The sequence below is a fragment of the Tursiops truncatus genome, chromosome 12 (assembly GCF_011762595.2).
Source record: "Tursiops truncatus isolate mTurTru1 chromosome 12, mTurTru1.mat.Y, whole genome shotgun sequence".
Taxonomy (NCBI): domain Eukaryota; kingdom Metazoa; phylum Chordata; class Mammalia; order Artiodactyla; family Delphinidae; genus Tursiops; species Tursiops truncatus.
In genome coordinates this window covers 83,179,951-83,202,696 of record NC_047045.1, presented here as the reverse complement: position 1 = coordinate 83,202,696, position 22,746 = coordinate 83,179,951, and the positions used below count along the sequence as shown (strand labels likewise).

The 22,746-nt window shown below is 38.3% G+C and overlaps 1 protein-coding gene across 18 annotated transcripts in view; it reads left to right on the top strand.

Annotated features, from left to right (window-relative positions):
* The window catches only part of LOC101328244 (1-acyl-sn-glycerol-3-phosphate acyltransferase delta), a 1,425,233-nt gene that overhangs the window by 499,614 nt on the left and 902,873 nt on the right, over nucleotides 1-22,746 (top strand). For 16 of the 18 annotated variants that reach the window (XR_004529329.2, XR_012324969.1, XR_012324970.1 and 13 more), the window contains exon 4: nucleotides 5,994-6,115. Coding sequence is in view for 14 of the 18 variants with exons in the window: in XM_033867950.2 (XP_033723841.1) it covers nucleotides 5,994-6,115 (122 nt within the window). In the remaining 4 variants the exon portion in view is untranslated. The remainder of the gene's footprint in view (nucleotides 1-5,993; nucleotides 6,116-22,746) is intronic. The other 2 variants (XM_073789810.1, XM_033867948.2) reach the window with 1 other exon arrangement.

Sequence of the window (22,746 nt, the reverse complement as noted above, 5' to 3'; positions counted from 1 at the left end):
GTGGAGATGGGTGGAAGGTGAGCAGATTGGTGTCGGGAATGGGGACGTGGTGGAGGAAGGGATGGAGAGGAGCCCTGTTCTACCTCTGACACTAGAAAGTACCCAGGGCTCCACCCATCTCTGTCCTCCCTCACAGTGCCTCAAGTTCAAACCTTCCCCCTTCCCCTTCTCTCCAGCCAGCATTGTTTGCATATCAGTACAGTTAACAGCCGGCTGCTGGACTTCTCAGTGTGACAGAAGAATCTTCTTAGTATTGTTAACTGTGTGTTTGACAAGGCAGGGAGAGAGGAAACAAGACACATCATTTTTATTTATTCTCTTCTGTGCTGTCCAGTTTAGTAGCTTCTACCCACATATGGCTGTGCTAATATAAATTACTTAAATTTCTTTTTAAAAAGAGTGGTTTCTTAGTAGTTCCTAGCCAAATTCTCAATAGGCCCTTGTAGCTAATGGCTTACTGTATGGGAGAATGCAGATGGAGGACATTTCCATGGCCACAGAAAGTTCTCATGGGCAGCTTGTTCTACTTAATATTTTAATAAGCTCATATGTGATAAAATAATTTTAAATCAGTTGTGTTCCTGTTGCTTTATAGTGTATTGATACTGAACATTATTTTACCTAGGTATAAAATATGTTAAATCTCACTGTCTTCTCCCCTAGAAAACAAATTATCCAGGCAGTTAAACACTTGATTCTCTGTGACAAACAGTGATGGAAACTTCTGAGGTCAATGAAAAGTTTTCATCAGAGTCAGAATGATTTTTCTTAAGTATTCATTTATCTTATTAAAACAACATCTTCAGGCTGTAAGCCCATTATCTAAAATACATTAAAAATGGAAACTGTGCACCTTATGCTCGTTTTTCAAAAAGACAACGCAAATAGTATATTCTTTTTGAATAGGGGCTTTGCTCGATAAGTGGTGAATATTGTTAATGCTTTTGGCAATTTTTTTGGACCAAGACAACAAGAAAAGAGAATGAGAGAAAAGAAAAGACTTGAGGAAGGATTATGTTAATCAGACAAAGTGGGAGAGAAAACCTAAAGATAATGATAAAATGATAAAACTAAGGAAGCCTCTTGGATGCTTTGAAGGGACATAGGGACTCACATTTTAACAGAGCCCTGCACACTAGCTGTGTTTTTAACTTCTATCCAGGAAAAAAAAAAAAAAAATGAACGTCTGAATGAAATGAATACACTGTAAAATCATTTCATTGTAGACTAACCCTTCTGGTTCATGATAAAATAATTATGTAAGTTTATTGATGGCTTGGGGTGGAGGGGAGAACTTAATTGTAAGCAGGGTGTCTAATAAATCTGTGTTTATAAACTTTAGCAGTTGGGCTTGCTGTAGATGAAGCCCTACACAGTGGGTTGTATCCTTCCTCCAAATTTTTTTCCAAATTGTTTCTGAGAAATACATTTACACAAGATGCTTCATAAAAGGAAGACTTCTGAAGTCTGATAAAGTTAGGGACGTGCTATGCTCCATACTTCCTGTCTTCATGGAGTCTGCAAAGTCCTGCAGCGAGAACACGTGCTTAACTTGGCATCACCTAAAATGTTCTGACTACACAGATGTAGAGAAAAAACGTATGGACACCAAGTGGGGGAAGTGGCAGGGGGGTGGTGGTGGTGTGATGAATTGGGAGATTGGGATTGACATATATACACTAATATGTATAAAATGGATAACTAATAAGAACCTGCTGTATAAAAAAATAAATAAAATAAAATTTAAAATAATAAAATAAAATGGTCTGACTAAAGATTCCCCGATATTTTGGCTTGACCCCTTTCAACAGCTTGCAAGCCACTGTAGTGTTCTGTAAGGTATACTTAAAATATACCAGATCAGACCATGAATAGAACAGCTGAAACAACCAAATCACTCAAAAACTCTTGTTTTAGGTGAAAAAAGTTCTTTTTAGGGTGTTGGAGGATTTAGGGGTTAAGTAGCATCATGTCTGCAACTTAATTAAAAATCATTCAGCCAAAAAAGTATATATGTGTGTAAATGTACACACACACACACAGAGGGTGCACATAAAATATGGCAAAATGTTCACAATCAGTGAATTACAGGGTAGGTTATAGTTTGTAAGATTTTTGAAATATTTCTCTAGGTTTGAAAACTTATATAAAAAAAGGGAAATCTATAACAAACACAAGCTGCTTTGATTATTTTGGGCAGTGAAGGGGTTGCAATATGGAAGAGTTGATTAGGAGAGAAAAATAATTTTAAGATCCAAACAGAAGTTTAAGAAGGGGAAGATTCATGTTATTGACTGGAGACAGCTATATACATAGAGAAAAGTTTTGAGGGTCATTCTTCCCATTGCCTTGCTTGTTCCTTTAGGAGTTACAGCTCCATTTTTAAGAGTCTGTACCTTAGACCCTTCCATCAGGCTAATGGGAACATTGCCCAGAAGATGGTCAGGACGTTGTTTGTGCTTATTCCTGTCCTCTGCACTCCAGACCTCAGCATGGCACAGAGGAGCTTGCCAACTTGACATAGTGTGATGTAGCCAACGAGGTGGGGAAGCCATCCTGAAAAGGGGCTCCCAAGATTTGCCGGAAGCCCCAACTGCTTGACCAAGTAGAGCCAACAGCTTGAAATGTGCTGTAACCAAGACTGGCCTGACCTTGATCTTCCTTAGGCTGACTATTAATCCCAGCTTGCGCTGGCTCTGGGAGCACTATGTAATAGATTGCATGTCATCTTGTATGCTTCTAGGGCAAGGGCATGGGCATGCAGTATTTTCTGACTAACTTCTCAAGGACTTTAGTACAGGCTGTGGCACACAGAGGTGTGTATCCCAATCTTCATATTCTGCCTGGCTCTATCATTAGCTGAAACAATATTGCCAACGTTGCTGTTGCCCTAAGGGAGAGAGAAGAGTCATTTAGTTTCCTGCAGTTTCTGAGATGCTTCGTCAAGTCGTTGCTAATACGCTCTTTCAACAATGCTAGTGTCTCTGCAACCCCAACTCCCCTTTGTAAGCATTTCTTTTTCCAGCCTTTCTCTTCCTCCCCTCTCTTTTTTTGTTTAACCTTTGCAGTAGGTTATAAAAATTGTGAATTGGCTTTGTTCATATTGCTGATACAAGTTTTAACGATAAAGGCTCCTACCTTCTTCACTAAGCGTGTCATGGTACACATTAAAATTGTCAGAGTCCTTGTGATTTTCTGTCAGTTGTGATGGCATCTCTATAGCTTTAATATATGGTTCTATCTGTTGCATCTATGATATACATAAAACCTTAAGAATATATTTTATCTAATTATTATATTTGCTAATAACAATGTGATATTTATAGACTTGAATATCTTGCACATTAAGGCACTAAAGCTGCAAAAAAGTGTCAGAAAATCATAGTTTCATATCAATACAAATATATATTTATAATTCATCTTCCTTTTCACACTGAAACTAAATATTAATCTCTGGAAATTAATAATTACAAATATATTACCAATAAATAATAAAATTATAAAACTTGACATCTTTATTGTGCTTTACATTTTACAAAGTATTGTCACCTATAGTATTAGTAAAGATGGCTAAACAAATGACACTTAAATATGTCTACAGAGGCACTTTTTGTAAATTAGTAAAGCAAATGGAGCCACATAAGACTTGAGGATCTTTTTTGTTTTCTCATTATTTTTGTACTAATTGTTTTCAATAAACCATATGCATTTGAAAGTCTGAAAGTTTTTGCTCATAATGATCAAACGTATTTACTATTCATTATTTCTAAATGTTCTTGATGATACTAGTAAAATTTTAAACAAATCTTTATGCCGTGACCTTTCATGTTAGTCCCACCCATTAAGAAGTAAAGTAAGGATTGAAAGAACTATTTGGTAATTTTAGAAATTTGGAAGTTAGTTATTTCACTGGTAAGTGTGTCTGAATAAAGTTAGTTCTTTGTAGATGTAGAAGTGTGGAACAGTTCAAAAATATTCCCCTAATTTTTTCCTGTATGGTGACAGGAATAGTATTTTCCTGTATGGTGACATTTGAGAGAAATGATCAGAGATGTTTAACTATCTATTTTTTTGTGCAGCTTTTGCTCTTGAAAATGTATTATTTGAATGGCATTTGTCTAGGTAGAGGACATTTATGAAATGCAAAGAACCCATTTCTGCACACAATCGCTGAGTGTGCTAAGCCCCTCAGGGCTTCTGTCTTACTTTACGTGTGACCCTGTGTTGGAAAGTCTCATTGGAAACTCAGCAAACTGTGATATTATCATTCATATCATGAGAAAAGGGATAGTTTGTCCCTATAGATAAGATTTTAAGAGAAAAAATCTGGAGCCTTCAAAACTGGGTACAGACACATGAAATAAAATTCAGGAGCAGTGGCCCCTAAATTTCCAATGGTCTTAGATTCTTGTCCTTTTAAAAACTTCAACAGCAAAGTGTGCGTTTAATTTCCCTGTGTTGCAAATACCCTTGGCCAGCTCTTCCGGCAGCAGGCTGCTACTTTGCTGAATAAGTCACAGGGCTGTTGGCAAGAAGAAGAAAATATTGTCCCTCTTTTGAGCATAAAACTAGATTTTCTATTGGGGTTGGCCAAAAGGTTTGTTCGTTTTTTTCCGTAAGATGGCTCTAGTAGCACTTAGTTGTCTTTAACTTAATTCGAATTGTTAGACTGTATGTGACAGTTGTCAAATCAGCGTGCATTTAAAAAAAGATTTATCAAAATTGGCAAAGTGTTGTGTAGCCATTTTAGTACTGAAGATGGAAGAAAAAGGCAACATTTTTGTCATATTATGCTTTTTTATTTCAAGAAAGGTAAAAACGCAACTGAAATGCAAAAAAAGATTTGTGCAGTGTATGGAGAAGGCGCTGTGACTGATCGAACGTGTCAAAAGTGGTTTGCGAAGTTTCGTGCTGGAGATTTCTTGCTGGACGATGTTCCACGGTCGGTTAGGTCAGTTGAAGTTGATAACAATCAAATTGAGACATTAATTGAGAACAGTCAACGTTATACCACGTGGGAGATAGCCGACAGACTCAAAATATCCAAATCAAGCATTGAAAATCATTTGCACCAGCTTGGTTATGTTAATCGCTTTGATGTTTGGGTTCCACATAAGTTAAGCAAAAAGAACCTTCTTGACCATATTTCCGCATGTGATTGTCTACTTAAACGTAATGAAAATGTTCCGTTTTTCAAACAAATTGTGACGGGCGATGAAAAGTGGATACTGTACAATAATACGGAATGGAAGAGATTGTGGGGCAAGTGAATAGAACCACCACCAACCACGCCAAAGGCTGGTCTTCATCCAAAGAAGGTGATGTGTATATAGTGGGACTGGAAGGGAGTCCTCTATTATGAGCTTCTTCCGGAACCCAAACGATTGATTCCAACAAGTACTGCTCCCAGTTACACCAACTGAAAGCAGCACTCGACAAAAAACATCCAGAATTATTCAACAGAAAACACATAATCTTCCATCAGGATAACACAAGACCGCATGTTTCTTTGATGACCAGGCAAAAACTGTTACAGCTTGGCTGTGAAGTTCTGATTCATCCACTGTGTACACCAGGCATTGCACCTTCGGATTTCCATTTATTTAGGTCTTTACAAAATTCTCTTAATAGAAAAAATTTCAATTCCCTGGAAGACTATAAAAGGTACCTGGAGCAGTTCTCTGCTCAGAAAGATAAAAAATTTTGGGAAGTTCGAATTATGAAGTTGCCTGCAAAATGGCAGAAGGTAGTGGAACAAAAGGGTGAATACATTGTTCAATAAAGTTCTTGGTGAAAATGAAAAATGTGTCTTTTATTTTTACTTAAAAACCTAAGGCACTTTTGGCCAACCTAATAAATTAAATTGTTGTATCTTCATTATAATATTTATCCCAGTAATGTTTCAAAATGTTCCTGAGGAGTTAGTTTTAAAATTTGTCTAAATTTGGATTCAGCATTGATTGGCTACTTCCTCTGCTTTCTTTTTTTCCCAGCAGGTAGACCAACCTACAACAGCTTTTTTGTCTACTGCAAAGGCCCCTGTCAAGGAGTGCAGCCAGGAAAGCTCAGGGTACGGTGCAGCACCTGCCAACAAGCGACGCTCACCTTGGCCCAGGTAAGGAGATGTGGCGTGAGCCGGCTGCCCTGAAAAATGAATGTGTATTTCCAGAGTTGCCTTTTGGGGTTTCTGATCAGATATCACCCATTACTGAAAAATGGACTTCTATGTGGTTGTAATGGTTAATGGTATTTGAAGTTTCATTTAAAAATATACTGCTCTGTAAATTTGAGGTACTACAGAGCCATTGCCCCCATTTCTTTAATCCAGGCCTATTGAAAGGGACTATAGAGGCTGATTTTATATCAAAAAGAGGTTGGGGGTGTCTTCTAGAAGCAGCCAAGGAGGATCCTTCTAAGATCCTGGAAATGTTTCATATCTCGATCTGTGTGATAGGAACATGGTTGTATGCATATGTCAAAATTTTTTGGACTCTTCATTTAAGGATGGTGCACTTGAGGTAAGTGACCCTCAATTAAAAAAAAATGAAAAGGAAAGTTGTGGATCAAGACCAGTATGCATATAAAACAGGGTTGGAAAGCACAATGTGTTGCCGCCTCTTCTTGTTTTGTGCAGTCCACAACCTGAGAATGGTTTTTATATCTTTAAGTGGTTGGGAAACGTCAGAAGAGTAGTATTGTGTGATGCGTGAACAGGACATGAAATTTAAATTCCAGTGTTGTGATAAAGTTCTGTCAGAACACAGCCCCGCCCACATCTGTGCGCATTGTCTGTACCTTTCTTGTGCCCTAGATTGACTGGATGGCCTACAACACCGGACATGTTTACTCTCTGGCCCTTTAGAGAAAAGATTTGCCAGCTGGCCCCTGATATAAAACATAGGCACAGTAGTTCATGGCTTTAGCGTGATAGTTGTGTAGGATTTGGCTAAATGTGATGTGGATGCCAATGTGTGTAGGGGAGCAGAGGGCATTCTGGTCAGCTCAGTGCTGAGAGCACAGCCCAGGAGGCACAGAAGGATAAAGACTTTTACCGGTGATTAGGGGTTGAAGTGTAGAGCAGCACCCCCGTGAGCACATCGGGCCCCAGTGACGGCTAGAGCATTTAGATTTTATTCCGTAGGCAACAGGAGCAAAGGCAAAGTGTCACAAACAAAGACCATGTATAAAATGATGTTTTAAGACTATTTCTTGGTGCTGTAACAGTTTGTCACTGGGATTGAGGCTGGTGATAGATCAAAGGCAAAGAGGTTAATTAAATCACCTATTAATTCATCAATCACCCTTATTGGATGTGAGGGAGCATTGTGAAAGAACCTGAAGGATGTACCGAGTCAAGGGGAAAGCGTGGATCTCTGACTCAAGCCTGGGGAAATGGCGGAATTACTCAAAAATGTAATTCAGTTATCATTAAACTTCTGTCCTACATTCCGTGCAATTGTCTATCTGTCTATATTCCAAGAGTCTGTAAGCCTCATAAGATCAGATAACTTGTCAGTTTGGGTCCCTGTCTTATTTCCAACACCTCACGTGGTGTGTTGTGTAGTGTAGTGGTGTGTAGTGGATGGCATCTGCGTTTGAACTTTCACACATTGATTCAATAGATCCACAAACTTTAGAAATTCTATTTGGCATTTTATATTCATATGAATCATAGTAAGTATGATTGTTTTGCCACAATTTACTGACTTCCTTCCTTACATTTATATTCTGGTACTTGTATTTTTCTCTAATTCTCACCACAGACCTGAAAAGTAGATATCATTATCCAATGCTTTTAATAAAGAGACTCCACAAAGTTAAGTAATGAGTTCAAAGTTACATAGTTAACAAATATTGGTGCCAGAAGTGAAAAGTCTTTTCTGTATTTCTCCAAAGCCCTGGCCCTTTTTTAGGATAGATTGCTTGCTATACAAATCTGCTAATAAATGTTCTATTATTCAACTACTTTCCTTGTATTTAAAATATCATTCAAAAATGCTCTTAGAAAAAATACCCTTAAGGATTAAGAAAATAGAATCAAAGATGATTTGAAGATTATTTATTTAATCCAGAGTTTCAGTACAGTTACTAGATGTAGCATAACTGGTACCTAACAAATAAATGACCAGGCATTTCGGTTTTTTATTAATATCAAAAGATACACACTCAGTAATACCTTCAAACAATATCTCTTGAGCAGCTGACTAATCACACTGGCAGTTGGTCTGCAAGTTTAGTCTTAGAAATGATGGAGCAGGTGTGGGACTTTGCTAAGAGGAAGGGTTTCTAAGCAGAGAATAGAAAACTGATAGGTTTCATTTGCCCAAAATTTATAAAGATCTACAACGTACACAATTTCCTCTGGTCAGGAAAAAGAAGAAGAAAGAAATAGGATCATGCGTAGCTGACTAGTTATAGGGAACAGATTGTGGTTTACCTGAGCTTCTGCAAGGAGCTTTTTAATACACAGTGAGGAAAATTGGAACCTACTTACCCACCTGGTTTATTTTTTTAAATCATAATTTTATTTTTTCTGGTTAGAAGAAATCTGTCTGCAATAAGCCCCATGCCCTTCATGAGTCTTAATAGTAGCCTCCTAATTATTTTTTGCTGTTGTTGGGTATTTATCCATAATTCCAACATTTCCTCAACACTATTTAAGTTTTACATGTGAGAGAATGAGCCGCCTCTCATACGTAATGCTCTTAGGTTGAATTGTTGAAATGTTTCATATTTAATGTGAAACTCGTAATAAATTGGCAAGAAAGAAGGACAGCCATTTCTGTCACAGTGTTAAGGATGGGGAAACTGAGGTCTGAAGTTTTGACCTGACCTTGAGAGTAAGTTGAGAATTAGCTTACAGAAAACACCAGGTTTTCTTCTGTCTCCAAGTCAAATGATCTTCTTTAATTCATGGTGACCTTGACCAGGGTTTCCACTAACTGAAATAGCCTTTAGAAAAATGAACACTCACTGGAAAACATTGAACAACAACTGATTGGAAAAACATGGCAGGCAGCCAGTTTTCAATTGCCTATTCAAAGATGGTCCACGTAGGTCCACACAGAAACGACACGGGGTTGACCACAGAGGGAGGTGGCTTTATCCATGCATATACATTTCTGATTGTCTTCTTGAATAATAAAATGAATGATTTTAAATAACCTATGTCATCACTGTTTCCCTCATTAGTGTGGAAAATCAAATGATGTGTAAATCATATGCTCAGAACCTTTTTTTTTTTAATTCAGAAAAGTGGGCAGAAAAAATAAGGTTTTCCAAGATGCGTAGACTATACACTGTTTTTAGAATAACTAGACATTAAAGAAGGAATTCATATTGGAAAAAGAAACAGCACTGAGAGGCTTAAAGATTCGTTCCCCTCTCCCTTTCTCCTGGAATCCTGCCAAATTCAAGGTTAGAATGTCAATAGGCATGGTTCCTTCTTCTGTCTGTCCTGTTGTTAAATTATAAGTGTGTGGGGTGAAGAGCGAGCCTTCTGGTGAGGAAGAAAGGTCTTAGCTCAAGCTCTCAAAGATTTCCCAGCACCAACGTATATAAACACAAGACTACCAGAGACTGTGTGACCTGTTAAAAAATTTGCCTGGGCTGGTGAAATTTAGGTAGATGTGATGTTGATGATGAGGATTCTGTCCCAGGGAATCACCTTAAGAGGGTTCCTCCTCCTGAGCCCTGGAGGCTTCTGCTCACTGAGTCCCAGCGGTGTTCTCTCCTACGCTGGGATGACATGTCCTGTCCCTTCTCCCATCATGCTCCAGCCGTTGCCCACAGTCTAGATGGGTTGTACCTCCTGTGGAAAACAAAGCTTCTGTGATAGGAAGAAACTACTTTTTCTAAAAGGAAACAGGCTTAAAATATGATAAGGATGTTTATGAGTAAAATGACTTATTGACTCTAAAAATAATTACAAGATAGAAAGGATGTAGAAGTGAGATGAGAGAACACACAGAACATAGTGTTCTGCCTTGGAATACTGTATGGGACTCTGAATTGCCTGAGAAGGAAGACCTGGAGAGAATGGCCTCTGTGGTCCTTTTGTCCATCAGATGTTCTGCATTTGAATTCTGGTTCTGTCACTTACTGGCTGTGTGACTTGGGGCAAGTTGCTTAACTTCTTTATGTCTCAGTTTCCTTGTCATCAATTGGAAGTAAAAATTTCATTAAAGCTGTGAGGGTTAAATGACTTAACTCATTAAAGTATTTAGAACAGTGCCTCACACATAATAAACATCTAGAAACCATTAGCTCTTACTGTCATTTCTTCAAGTGAAGAAAACTTTTGATTTTCTCCCAGAAACACTTTGAAGCAACTGCTGAACTCACAATGTAAACTTACACCCCTAGGGCACTTCAGTTCTGATTAAGTTACAAATTGTTAATACCTCCAGCACAAACTCTAGGTAACCTGAGTTACCCGCTATTAACATCTTTTTGTTTGCACGCAGTTTATTAGTCTTAAAATGAATCAGAAGCCAGGAGATTACCGCAGCCACGAACTGTGGATGATTTTTTTTCCCCTACAATCACTGTAATTACTTTATCTCAAAAAGAACTTTATCTTTGCCACTCTAATAAGATACTCTGCTGTGGAATAGCATTAAAGCTAAAAGGTTTCTGATGATAAATGGTGAAATAAATAGAGTAAGTTGTACAAATGCCTGACATGATGGACTTTATTTAAAATTCGTTTATAGATTAGGAACAATTTATGTGAGGAAATTTATTAAGAAATATACTCTAAATGTATAACTGTTCCTAAACTTAATATTTGTTAGAGATTAATTGTTGACCAGGAGTCTACTTACTTCCCTTAATATCAAAAACCTACTCTTACGTACATAATAAAGTCACATATGTAATAAAATTGTAGATGAGAGAAAAGGAGAATGGACAGAATGGCTCCTTGGACTTGGCTTGAGCCCCATGGTTCAGGGGAGAGTGAGAGCAAAGAGTGGACAAAAGAGGTTTTTCATCATAGTCTGTGTGAGAATCAGGACAAAAGCAGAGCCAGGCAGGCTTGGGGACGAGAACGGAGCCCAGCATCATTCTGACACCAGGAAGATGCTGGGTAGGACTGCCAGACTGGGACACAAATATACAGGGTTTTCACCTAAATTTGATTTCAGATAGACAATGAATATTTTGTTCATGTATAAGTATGTCCCAAACATTGCATGGAACATAACTATATTATTTTTTTAAATCTGAGATTCAAACTGGCATCCCCTCCCTGGCTGTGCCCCTCCCTCTTTGCCGGGACATCTGTGTAATGATTATTGGTGCTGACCCCAGGGAGGCCCCTCAGTTGGCTCTTGGTCAAGCTGCGTAGGCAAAGCAGCAGCTGGAGGAAGAAATGAACAGCAAGAATGTCAAACAGAACAGCCGGAGCTGGCAAACTCGGTAGTGGTCACGTGTGGGGAACACTCACCTGGGGGTTCTAGAAGTAACTGGGGGCCTCTGAGGCGTAATGCCAACATCCTTGAGTGAGAGTAATCAGCCAGCAGTCATTGGAGTCACAATCATAGATGGAAGTGTTTGTTTCTGAAGAACTATAGACAGTTATTAGTAAACCAAGGGAACTTCTCATTAGAAAAACAAACAAAAACAATAAATATGTTCTTGTGGATTGGAAAACAGTTCATTTTTGCTATATTACAATGATATAAACATTTAATAAAGAGTTTACAAACAAAAAGTGAAAAAATATAAAGTTGCCTATTGAAATAGATAAAACGCTATATATACATATAATACTGTGTATGAAATAAGTAAAATGCTATCCAGCTGAGCTGCAGGCAGCTGTAGCCAACAGCTAGTCACTATGTTATGTTCACTATTCACTGTGTTATGTTATTTCAACTGTAGAAATTCCTACATTGAGAACCTTTATCATATGCTTAATATTTCAGAACTAAAATTTTCTTTGGTCATATGTTATTAGTTGGAGTGATTTCAGTAAATTGAATCCTGCATAAATGTTGGTCAGTGTTGGTAATGCATTGACATTTCAATCAGGCTAATAATTTTCAGTTGGACTCCAGTGGAGGAAGCCTTTCTTTCACTGCTTCTTTTTTTGGTGACTCTCTATACTATATTAGTAGCTGACTTTTTAAAAATAATGATTTTACTTTACAAATCGTTAAGAAAGAGGCAAAAGAAAATAATCTTGCAGATGCATATCCCCAGTGCATATTTTTAGAACACCCAGTAACATCAGAAGTCCCTGGAAAGATGGGCCCTTACCAGGCATGTACCCTGGTCGTGCTGTAGTGTCTCACCATTTGTCCTTTGATACCCAGCCTTACTCCTGACCTATGATGCTAGTGTGAAAATCTCAAAACCGTGGGCAGGAAATTTAAATCATGCCATTCTGAATGTATGCATATATATTTTAAAAAGTGTGTTGAATTCTTTATTTCCTTATTCCCAAAGGAATAAACCAATAAAACCAAATACTTTGGTTTATTGTGTGTATATGTATGTGTGTGTATATAAATATATATATTTATATATATCATGAGGAATGAGTATTATTAATAGCTATTATTGAATGTTTACCAGAAACCAAGATCTAAAGCAGTTTACCTAAATATCCCATTTAATTGTTATGTTGTTTGAATAGTGTTCTAGTTTCATATATATGTATGGTTATGGCAATGAGGTACATATTGTTATTTACTTCATATGGAAAATACGATAAAGTTTTCCAAAGTCTGTCAGTCAATACTGACATGTGGTCATTAATCTGTTTAATTGGAATTTGGTTCTGCTACACAGAATTTTATTCACTGTTCAGAATGATAGCGTTAAAACAATTACAAGAGAAGTATCTATTGGGACTACAAAGGACATTTGACAAAAATCACAGCCTAAATACATTTATAAAACATAAAGGAAAAGATAAGATTTTTAAAGAAAGTTTATTATATACTCTATTATTTCATTTTAAGTGGTAGTTAAATGTATCATGTTTTAAAACAGGGTTGCTTTGTTTATTGGTTAACAGCTCTGTTCACCGGCAGTGATAGAACACGCTTTCGCCAGCGGCTGACTTCATAAGGACTTAAGTGTTGTTTTAAGCATTGACTGGGTTGTTTGTACCTTTACTATCCACCATCCTTCATGTCATAGAACCAGGTATTGTGGTATTGAGTCTGCAGGCCGGGCAGGGCAGGACAACGGGAAACAGCCATGCTTGTCTCGTTTATTTGTAAAAGGAAGTAATAATATTGATAATTTTTAGAAGCCTCTTTTCAGTCTTCCCCTTACATCACATTGTTTATAACTTGGTCATAGACCCACTAATAATTACAAAGGAAGCTTGAAAAGCAAGTGTTTCCCAAAGTCAAACAGCATAGCCATAATTGGCTTAGGCCAGTTTATCTGAGGGTTTCAGTCCATTGCTTCTCCAATCAAAATCATACTTCTGCAAATAAGGAGAGAAGATGAGATGGATATTGGATGGGCAAATGACTAATGGCTGCCGTATTTGTAAATGCATAATTATTTTAGATCACTTTCATGGACTCATCAGTTTCTTTACTAAGTCTAAATTTTACTGTTATATACTCTATTTGTATCACTATGGCTACGCAAGGGATTTGGCCAGCCTTGAACTTGTTTTTGTGTGTGAAATGCCACTGTTGTTTCAGTGGTTGTTTCTACACATAAATGTATCTCCATGGTTTTCTACAGAATGAAATTGATATATTATCCATTTGACCACTTAGAAGCGTTATCAAGAATTGTGGAAAGAAAAAAGAAAGATCTTCAGGGCAGTGGGTTAATTTATTTGTTCTTTGCTTAAGAAGAAAATGGCCTAAAAACCTCATTGGGGAAAGATAAACAGAATTTAGTAGCTCTGTTGTACTCTATAGTAGATCCTTTGTCAGTGCTTTGTAAAGAATGAGCATATTATCTAGCGCTAATAAAATGTGAGGGGCAGAAGAGTCGCATTGAGAGACCTACAGAATTAGGCAAGATAGTGCAGATCAGGACTGTGCTATGTTTTTTCAGTTATTTTACAGAAGCATTGGTACTTACGCAGGCATGCCATTTTCCATCTGGGAATACCAAGCTACCTGCATAAATGTATCATTGAAACCATATGAGAAATGGAGAGGTCAATTGACTTCACCTGGGTCCACAGTGAGAAAGGAACCAAACTGAGAATTAAATCTGGGGAACCAGAGTTACATTCTAACTGAAACATCCATATTAAGTTACATTTGTTTTCTTACTACTATGGAGAGAGAGTAGAGCCTTACTCTGCAGCCTTTTCCCGAAAAGAACCAAATTTATTAGACTACATTTCCTAAAGTGGGAATGGATATTTGGGAAAGGGACAGCGACACACAGGTGTTTTCCTTCAGTGAGGAGAAAACAGAAGAGCATCGGTACACCTGGAAAATAGGAAATCATGAAATTACAGAGGAGGCTCTCGTGGATTATGACAGTTTTTCAGTGACTAGTTGGCTCTACTGGCTTGTTGGAGGCATAATACTAACGAAGTTAGAGTCCTCGGCATGAGTCCTGCAAGGGCCACTTGCCTCTCTGAGCCCCGTTATAACGCTGCTTGTACTGGAACTGCCTGGAGCTGCTTTATGAGAAATACCACTGGGCATCAAGGCTTAAGAGCTCAGCAAGCCCCATCATGAACAATCCTGTGTTCTCAGCTCCTGACCGGTGGCTACCACACTTGCTCTCTCTGAATTGTCATTTCTAACCACACCTCTTGACTCTCCAAGCTTAACACCATCACTGTTCCATGAAGAAGTACCTATCTGCATTGCCCCTTTTACCTTTCTACAGTTCAGGCTTCTTCTTGAGAATATTTTCAATCAGTCTTAGCCTGTCCACACAAGTCCTATCCAAGTTCAAACAGAAGTTGCTGGTCTTGCTTCCCAATACATCCCGATTCTAATAATGATTTTTCTTTCATACTCTTGCTCTACCACTTGTGACTCTGAAGCTGTTCATAGAAAAGTGAATTTCATTGAGGGAAGGAGATACTTTCTGCCTTTCTTACATTTGAAAGCCATGAATTTAGTAGAGAAAGGAAGACCTAGGAAGTGAATCATTTTAACTGCTTTAAACATATGAAGGGCTGACAGATGGAAGACTCCCAGGATTTTGTTTTATTTTCAGAGAGCAGAGCTACAGTTTATGGGTGAAGACAGATTTTAGGTCAAATAACTCTCTTCAATTAGAGTGCCATACAATGAAGAGAGCTAGCTAACTGGAAAAGCAATTGTTCCTCCATTACTAAAGGTCGTCTAGCAGAAGACGGATGACCAAACACCAAGTATATATTATAAGAGCAAGTTTTTTTATCAGGAGGGAATTTAGATTGGATGACTGCAAAGTTCATTCCTACTCTAAGATTACAGATAGGTTAAGGAAAACAGTGACTATGATGCCATTTGTTCAGTTATTCATTATTGCACCACACAGGTATAAACATCTCCTATGCATCAGGCACTATGCTAAAGCACAAAGGTGGAAAAGCCATAGTCCCTGCCTTGAGGCACTGAGTCTAGAAATGGAGTAGAGTAAAGGGTACCCAATTAACAGAGTCCTTTATTTTTTTGGTCACACTCCATTCATTTTTGTGGTCACACACATATACCATCTTTACTATGTCTGTTTATACAAAGCTTAAATCTTAACTTTATGGCAACATTACACAATTTACAGATTATATCACATTTGTTTACACTGACCTTCTACACAAACCACTTTAAATAGGGTATCCTATTAAGTAAGAAAGAGAAAAAAACACGTTTTTTTACTTACTTTTAACAGATTATGAAGGAAAAAGCTCATCTGTCCATGAGATGAGAATGCCAGCTTTAAACGATGGCTGTATCTGATTAACTGTAGGTGATTTCCTAGGCAGTAGGGCAGTGGATGTTTATTAGGATGGCTTTCTAAATTAATATGAAATTCCCAAAGCACAACTGAAGATTTAAAGAAAATTCTGGGTCATTTTGACACTAGATAGAAATACAGTTCATGAAACTAGTTAGGAGAACCCTTAGTTTACTCATACTAACAAGTGACTCAAAACTACTGGCTCCAAACTACTCCAGACTAGTGGAGATCCAAATGATCTCCACTCAGTCTCCAACACACCACTCTTTACATATGCAATGTAGGTGACAAATTTTGAAAACTGTATCATTTGTTGGTCAGAGGTGTATGGAAACTTTGTACTTTCCACTCAGTTTTGCAGTGAGCCTAAAATTTCTCCAGAATAATAAAGTTTATTTTTAAAATTCTATCTCTAGTTTTTAGATACATAAATCTGTGTATGGAATCAGCACCTCTCTTGGTTTACCACCTCTATTGTATCTGGTGCTCCAGTTGAAACCTCTGATGTACTGCTCTATTACATAAGCTGAATCTGTAGAGCCTTTAACAGTTTAAAAAGTATTTCCATGTGCATCATGTTGATTTATAAGACAACCATGTTAATTGGGAAAAGTAGATATCACTATCAGTTTACAGCTGAGAAAACCCTACAAGCATCAGAAAAAAAGAGAATTACCAAAGAGATAGTATGAGATGGGGCTCTAGCTTGAACCCATATGGTATGGAAACAATCTGAGGATTTTCTCATTCTGCTACATCACCTCCTCTCTTACCAGAGAGTTAAAAACTTTTAGTTGGTAAAACATCATTCTCAATGGTGAACAACTGAAACCATTTCACCTAAGATCAGGAACAAGACAAGGTTGCCCACTCTCACCACTATTATTCAACATAGTTTTGGAAGTTTTAGCCATAGCAATCAGAGACGAAAAACGAAATGAAAGGAATCCAAATTGGAAAAGAAGAAGTAAAACTGTCACTGTTTGCAGATGCCATGATACTACACATACAGAATCCTAAAGATGCTACCAGAAAACTACTAGAGCTAATCAATGAATTTGGTAAAGTAGCAGGATACAAAATTAATACACAGAAATCTCTTGCATTCCTGTACACTAATGATGAGAAATCTGAAAGAGAATTTAAGGAAAAACTCCCATTTACCATTGCAACAAAAAGAACAAAATACCTAGGAATAAACCTTCCTAAGGAGACAAAAAACCTGTATGCAGAAAACTATAAGACAATGATGAAAGAAATTAAAGATGATACAAACAAATGGAGAGATATACCATGTTCTTGGATTGGAAGAATCAACATTGTGAAAATGACTATACTACCCAAAGCAATCTACAGATTCAAGGCAATCCCTATCAAACTACCAAGGGCATTTTTCACAGAACTAGAACAAAAAATTTCACAATTTGTATGGAGACAAAAAGACCCCAAATAGCCAAAGCAGCCTTGAGAAAGAAAAATGGAGCTGGAGGAATCAGGCTCCCAGACTTCAGACTATACTACAAAGCTACAGTAATCAAGACAGTAGGGTACTGGCACAAAAACAGAAATATAGATCAGTGGAACAGGATAGAAAGCCCAGAGGTAAACCCACACACATATGGTCACCTTATCTTTGATAAAGGAGGCAAGAATATACAGTGTAGAAAAGACAGCCTCTTCAAAGTGGTGCTGGGAAAACTGGACAGCTACATGTAAAAGAATGAAACTAGAACACTCCCTAACACCATACACAAAAATAAACTCAAAATGGATTAAAGACCTAAATGTAAGGCCAGACACTGTAAAGCTCTTAGAGGAAAACATAGGAAGAGCACTCTTTGACATAAATCACAGCAAGATCCTTTGTGACCCACCTCCTAGAGAAATGGAGATAAAAACAAACAAATGGGACCTAATGAAACTTAAAAGCTTTTGCACAGCAAAGGAAACCATAAAGAAGACGAAAAGACAACCCTCATAATGGGAGAAAATATTTGCAAACGCAGCAACTGGCAAAGGATTAATCTCCAAAATATACAAGCAGCGCATGTAGCTCAATATCAAAAAAAAAAAAAACCCAATCCAAAAATGGGCAGAAGACCTAAATAGACATTTCTCCAAAGAAGATATACAGATTGCCAACACTAATCATTAGAGAAATGCAAATCAAAACTACGATGAGGTATCACCTCACACCAGTCAGAATGGCCATCATCAAAAAATCTACAAACAATAAATGGTGGAGAGGGTATGGAGAAAAGGGAACCCTCCTGCACTGTTGGTGGGAATGTAAATTGATACAGCCACTATGAAGAACAGTATGGAAGTTCCTTAAAAACCTAAAAATAGAACTACCATATGACCCAGCAATCCCACTACTGGGCATATACCCTGAGAAAACCATAATTCAATAAGAGTCATGTACCACAATATTCGTTGCAGCACTATCTACAATAGCCAGGACATGGAAACCACCTAAGTGTCCATCAACAGATGAATGGATAAAGAAGATGTGGCACATATATACAGTGGAATATTAGTCAGCCATAAAAAGAAACAAAATTGAGTTATTTGTAGTGAGGTGGATGGACCTAGTCTGTCATACAGAGTGAAGTAAGTCAGAAAGAGAAAAACAAACACTGTATGCTCACATATATTTATGGAATCTAAAAAAAAAAAAAAGTTTCTGCAGAACCTAGGGGCAGGACAGGAATAAAGATGCAGATGTAGAGAATGGACTTGAGGACATGGGGATGGGGAAGGGTAATCTGGGATGAAGTGAGAGAGTGGCATTGATATATATACACTACCAAATGTAAAACAGATAGCTAGTGGGAAGCTGCTGCTTTGCACAGGGAGATCACCTTAGTGCTTTGTCACCACCTCGAGGGGTGGGTTAGGGAGGGTGGGTGGGAGGCGCAAGAGGGAGGGGATATGGGGATATATGTATACATATAGCTGATTCACTTTGTTATATAGCGGAAACTAGCACAGCATTGTAAAGCAATTATAATCCAATAAAGATGTTAAAAAAAAAAAAACTTTAGTTGGTACATCATTATTTTTAACACTGCGTGCTCCATGAGTTCCCTAAGACATTTAAAATATTTTAAATGTGCAGGATCACTGTCACTCTTTTCTTCTGAGATGCTCTTATATTTTCTTTGATTTATATTTTGAAGGTTCCGTCTTTGCTGAGGCCACAGATGCCGCTGACGTGTTCTTCGCTAAATTTCATGTTATAGACATTCCAGCCATCTATTAAATTCCATCTCATGGATCAAGATAATAAGAACTGCAGATTAGCTGAAATGTGGGCCCTTGATACCACAGGGCTGCTGTCATTTAGACTAAGCTATTGCTCACCAGTCTTTCCTGGGGAGAAAAAGATCTTCAAATCACTCATAATGAAGGACACAGGGAACACTGGAGTTTTACACTCTTAACCTGAAATGTTGTCCTTCCTAGTGTTTTCTTAGGCAACATTAATGACTTTTAATATGGACTTAAATTATTTTAGTTATAATTTGGAACATTATTTTCAGCAATGAATTTTTGTTTCTCTTATTTGGAAAGCTATGATTTTGAAGGGGAATGGGAGTAAGTAATATAATTACAAATATTAGTTTCTATATTTGATTTTGGTCTGTCAGTAACTGGAAGAAAACACTGCAAATTTACGTGTTACAAGTTGACATTTACGGAATATTTGCTTTCAAATGGCTATGTATTATGTTGAACTTGGGAAATTGCGATGAGAAAAAGAAACTCTGTAAGATTGGAAAATGTGCTGTGGTGTTAGTTTAGGTGAAATACATGCTAAATAACATCACAAATCTAGGAAAATGTCAATTTATATGTTCAGAAACACAGAGCCCTCTGTAAATTTCATAACAATGTCAATTTTGTCTTATTAGATGAGGCTTTCTTAAGGTTTGTCAGAAGAGAAGCCCAAGGTGGAAAAAGCATAGTTTTTTTGTGTTTGTTTGCTTGTTTTAGATTACAGTCTTATGTACAAGAGTTTTGAAATAAATGCCACAATGGTTGGCTTTACATTTCTCAAAGATCTACAGACAAGTATTTCTCCACCTGAACATATTACTCTAAATACGCACATTTCTGAAATTTTAAAGCACATGTGGAGTGTGCACCTTTAACTTCACTGGAGCATCAGGATGGAGGGAAAGTCAGAGGTGGGAAAGCTCAAAGAAGGAGATTTTGGAAGAGTGATGAAGAGAAGGAAAGGGCAGTGTATGTGTTTATTATTTTATTGTAACATAAATATAGAGCATACCTGTTATCATAGAATTCTGTTGGTCAGGAATGGTTTAGCGGATTCCGGTTGGGTCAGTAAGATGGGCCTATTTGGATTTTATATTTTAAGTGTATTTTCTATAACTAAGGAGAATGAGGAGTGAATAAAAGGAGAGAGAGCTGTGGTTACTCAGCTGTTTCAGAAATGAGATGTGTGGTCGGGGCTCAGAGGAAGTCACACTGGACCGAGTCAAAGTTCAGAAATATTTCATGGTTTATGAGCTGGAGGCCTAGAAATGAGGTGGCCCTGCCTTGATCACAGCCAGTAAAGACAAATCAACAACTAGGCCTGAGGCTGGGTGCATCACAGTTCACTGTTTTGTCACCATGTTGAATTCCTTCAGATATGTGTACCGTGGCATGTGAAAATTTGGCTTTTATGACACAGAAGCTTACAGTCTCTCCCATCCCATACTGAGGCAGGAAAGGAGGTGAACTTCTTTCACTGAGGAACACATTTCATAGGCTGCCATCTGTGAGTTTAGGGACATCCCCGGTGTGGGTTAGTGAGGACACTGGGCCAAAAGGTTAGCTGTCAGATCTGAGCTAGCCCTGGGCCTGTGAGGGTTATGTGTCCTTAGGAACTTTGTCTCAGGTCACTCTTGGCTGTAGATCAGGTTCCCTGACAGAAGACCCCCTCAAAGCCACACCTTTCTCCTTAGAATCTTGTTACTTCTCCATCTCCTTATGTTTCCCCATCTAGATAGCAGCCACCTTCTAGTGCATATAATTCTCGATGTGAGAACACATCATGCCCTCCGCATTCAAAAGCGAAACTCAGTGCAGCATTGCTGGGCAGGAAATCTGGTCAATTCGAAGCCACTGTGTTGTGGAAATTTTTCAATGAAATGCAAATGTACATTACTCTAGTACTCATGCATTTATAGAAATCCTTTTGTAACCATTTCTTCTAATAAGCAGAAAAGCGCCAGTAGTAACTTGTCAGATAATGTAAAAGTTGGCAGAAATGACCCAATAATAATGGGCTTTAGAAGTAAGTGAAAAGTAGTTTACATAGGACCTTACTTTGAGTGTCTCAAATAATACAATAATTATTCAATTGCAAATTAAATTTAAGACACAAACATATTTTGAATTACAATGATTGAAGTTATCTTAAGGAACAATTGTTAGAGTCACCGTGATAAAAGCACAACATTGTTATGTGGTACAATAAAAGAGGTCCAAAGCACTTCTCCTTTTAAAGGCTCCCAATCAAGTTGGGAGGCTAATTACATCAGGGACAGTCCAGTAGCAAAGCAGTGGGGACGCTTCAATAGATGGGCTTCACCACAGCTGCCTTGGGAGAAGGACGCTGGAACTTTTACAGCTCACATATCAAGAATCCAAAATCTCATCGAGCCATAATCTGTTACCACCTCTGGTGGGGTAGGGGAGTGACCTCTCTAGGCAGACAGCGTTATGGAGAAGTGTAACGAGTAGGTCTAGAGGAGTAAAGAGAAGCTGTCTGGCACAGGTAACGCACCACAAACTACTGATTTGATTAGCCAGCAATTCAGAATCTTAGCAGATACAAAGTGGCTCCACAGGGCTGCCGCTGAGATTTTGCCTGTGCCCATGGGTTCCCAAAGGGAGTGTGCACCTGCCATAATACCCTCTACCCAGGTGGAGTCTGCCAGGTTTGAGAAAATGGCCAAAATCTTGCTGGGAGATGCAGGTATTGGCAGAGCTTTCTGGTCAGGAGAAGCATCACAAGCAGTGACCCAGAGCAAAAAAGAGAAACTGAGAAAGATAGGGGTTGTAGAGAGTGGAGAAGAGAAGGGAATCAAAGAGTAATGAAATGTAGTTTTGTTATAGAAAATATGAAGGTAGCAAAGGTGGCTTGGGAAACCAGATTGATGTTGATGTCATTTATTAAGACATGAAACACAGGGCTTCCCTGGTGGCACAGTGGTTGAGAGTCCACCTGCCGATGCAGGGGACACGGGTTCATGCCCTGGTCCGGGAAGATCCCACGTGCCGCGGAGCAGCTGGGCCCGTGAGCCATGGCCGCTGAGCCTGCGCGTCCAGAGCCTGTGCTCCGCAATGGGAGAGGCCACAACAGTGAGAGGCCCGCGTACCGCAAAAAAAAAAAAAAAAAAAAAAAGATGAAACACTGAGAAATCAATAGGTTTGAGTTAAACAATCACTGAGTATGGTTTTGGACATTTTGAGTTCTATCTGCCTTTTGGAAATCCGGGTAGAGATGCAAAGTAAACAGTTGGATATTCAGACCTGGTACAACCTTTGACATTTGTCCCAAAATGCACTCTTATAAGCTTTATATATGTGTTTTAGTAAGAAAAAGAAAGGTCTTTGGTGCTTCTCACAGATTCTTGCGAGAGTCAGTATGAGCCGTGGCAGCTGACTGAGGGGTAATAACTGGCCATCCCATCTTTTAAATTCAAGTGGTGTATTTGCCTCATGCTTGGGTGCCTGGACACCCTCCTCATTTACAAGGAGGTCTTTCCCAGGTGACTGTCTTTTGCAAGTTAACTTCTCCTATATCAGCCCCTCCCACCCTCCAGGCAGGCCTCA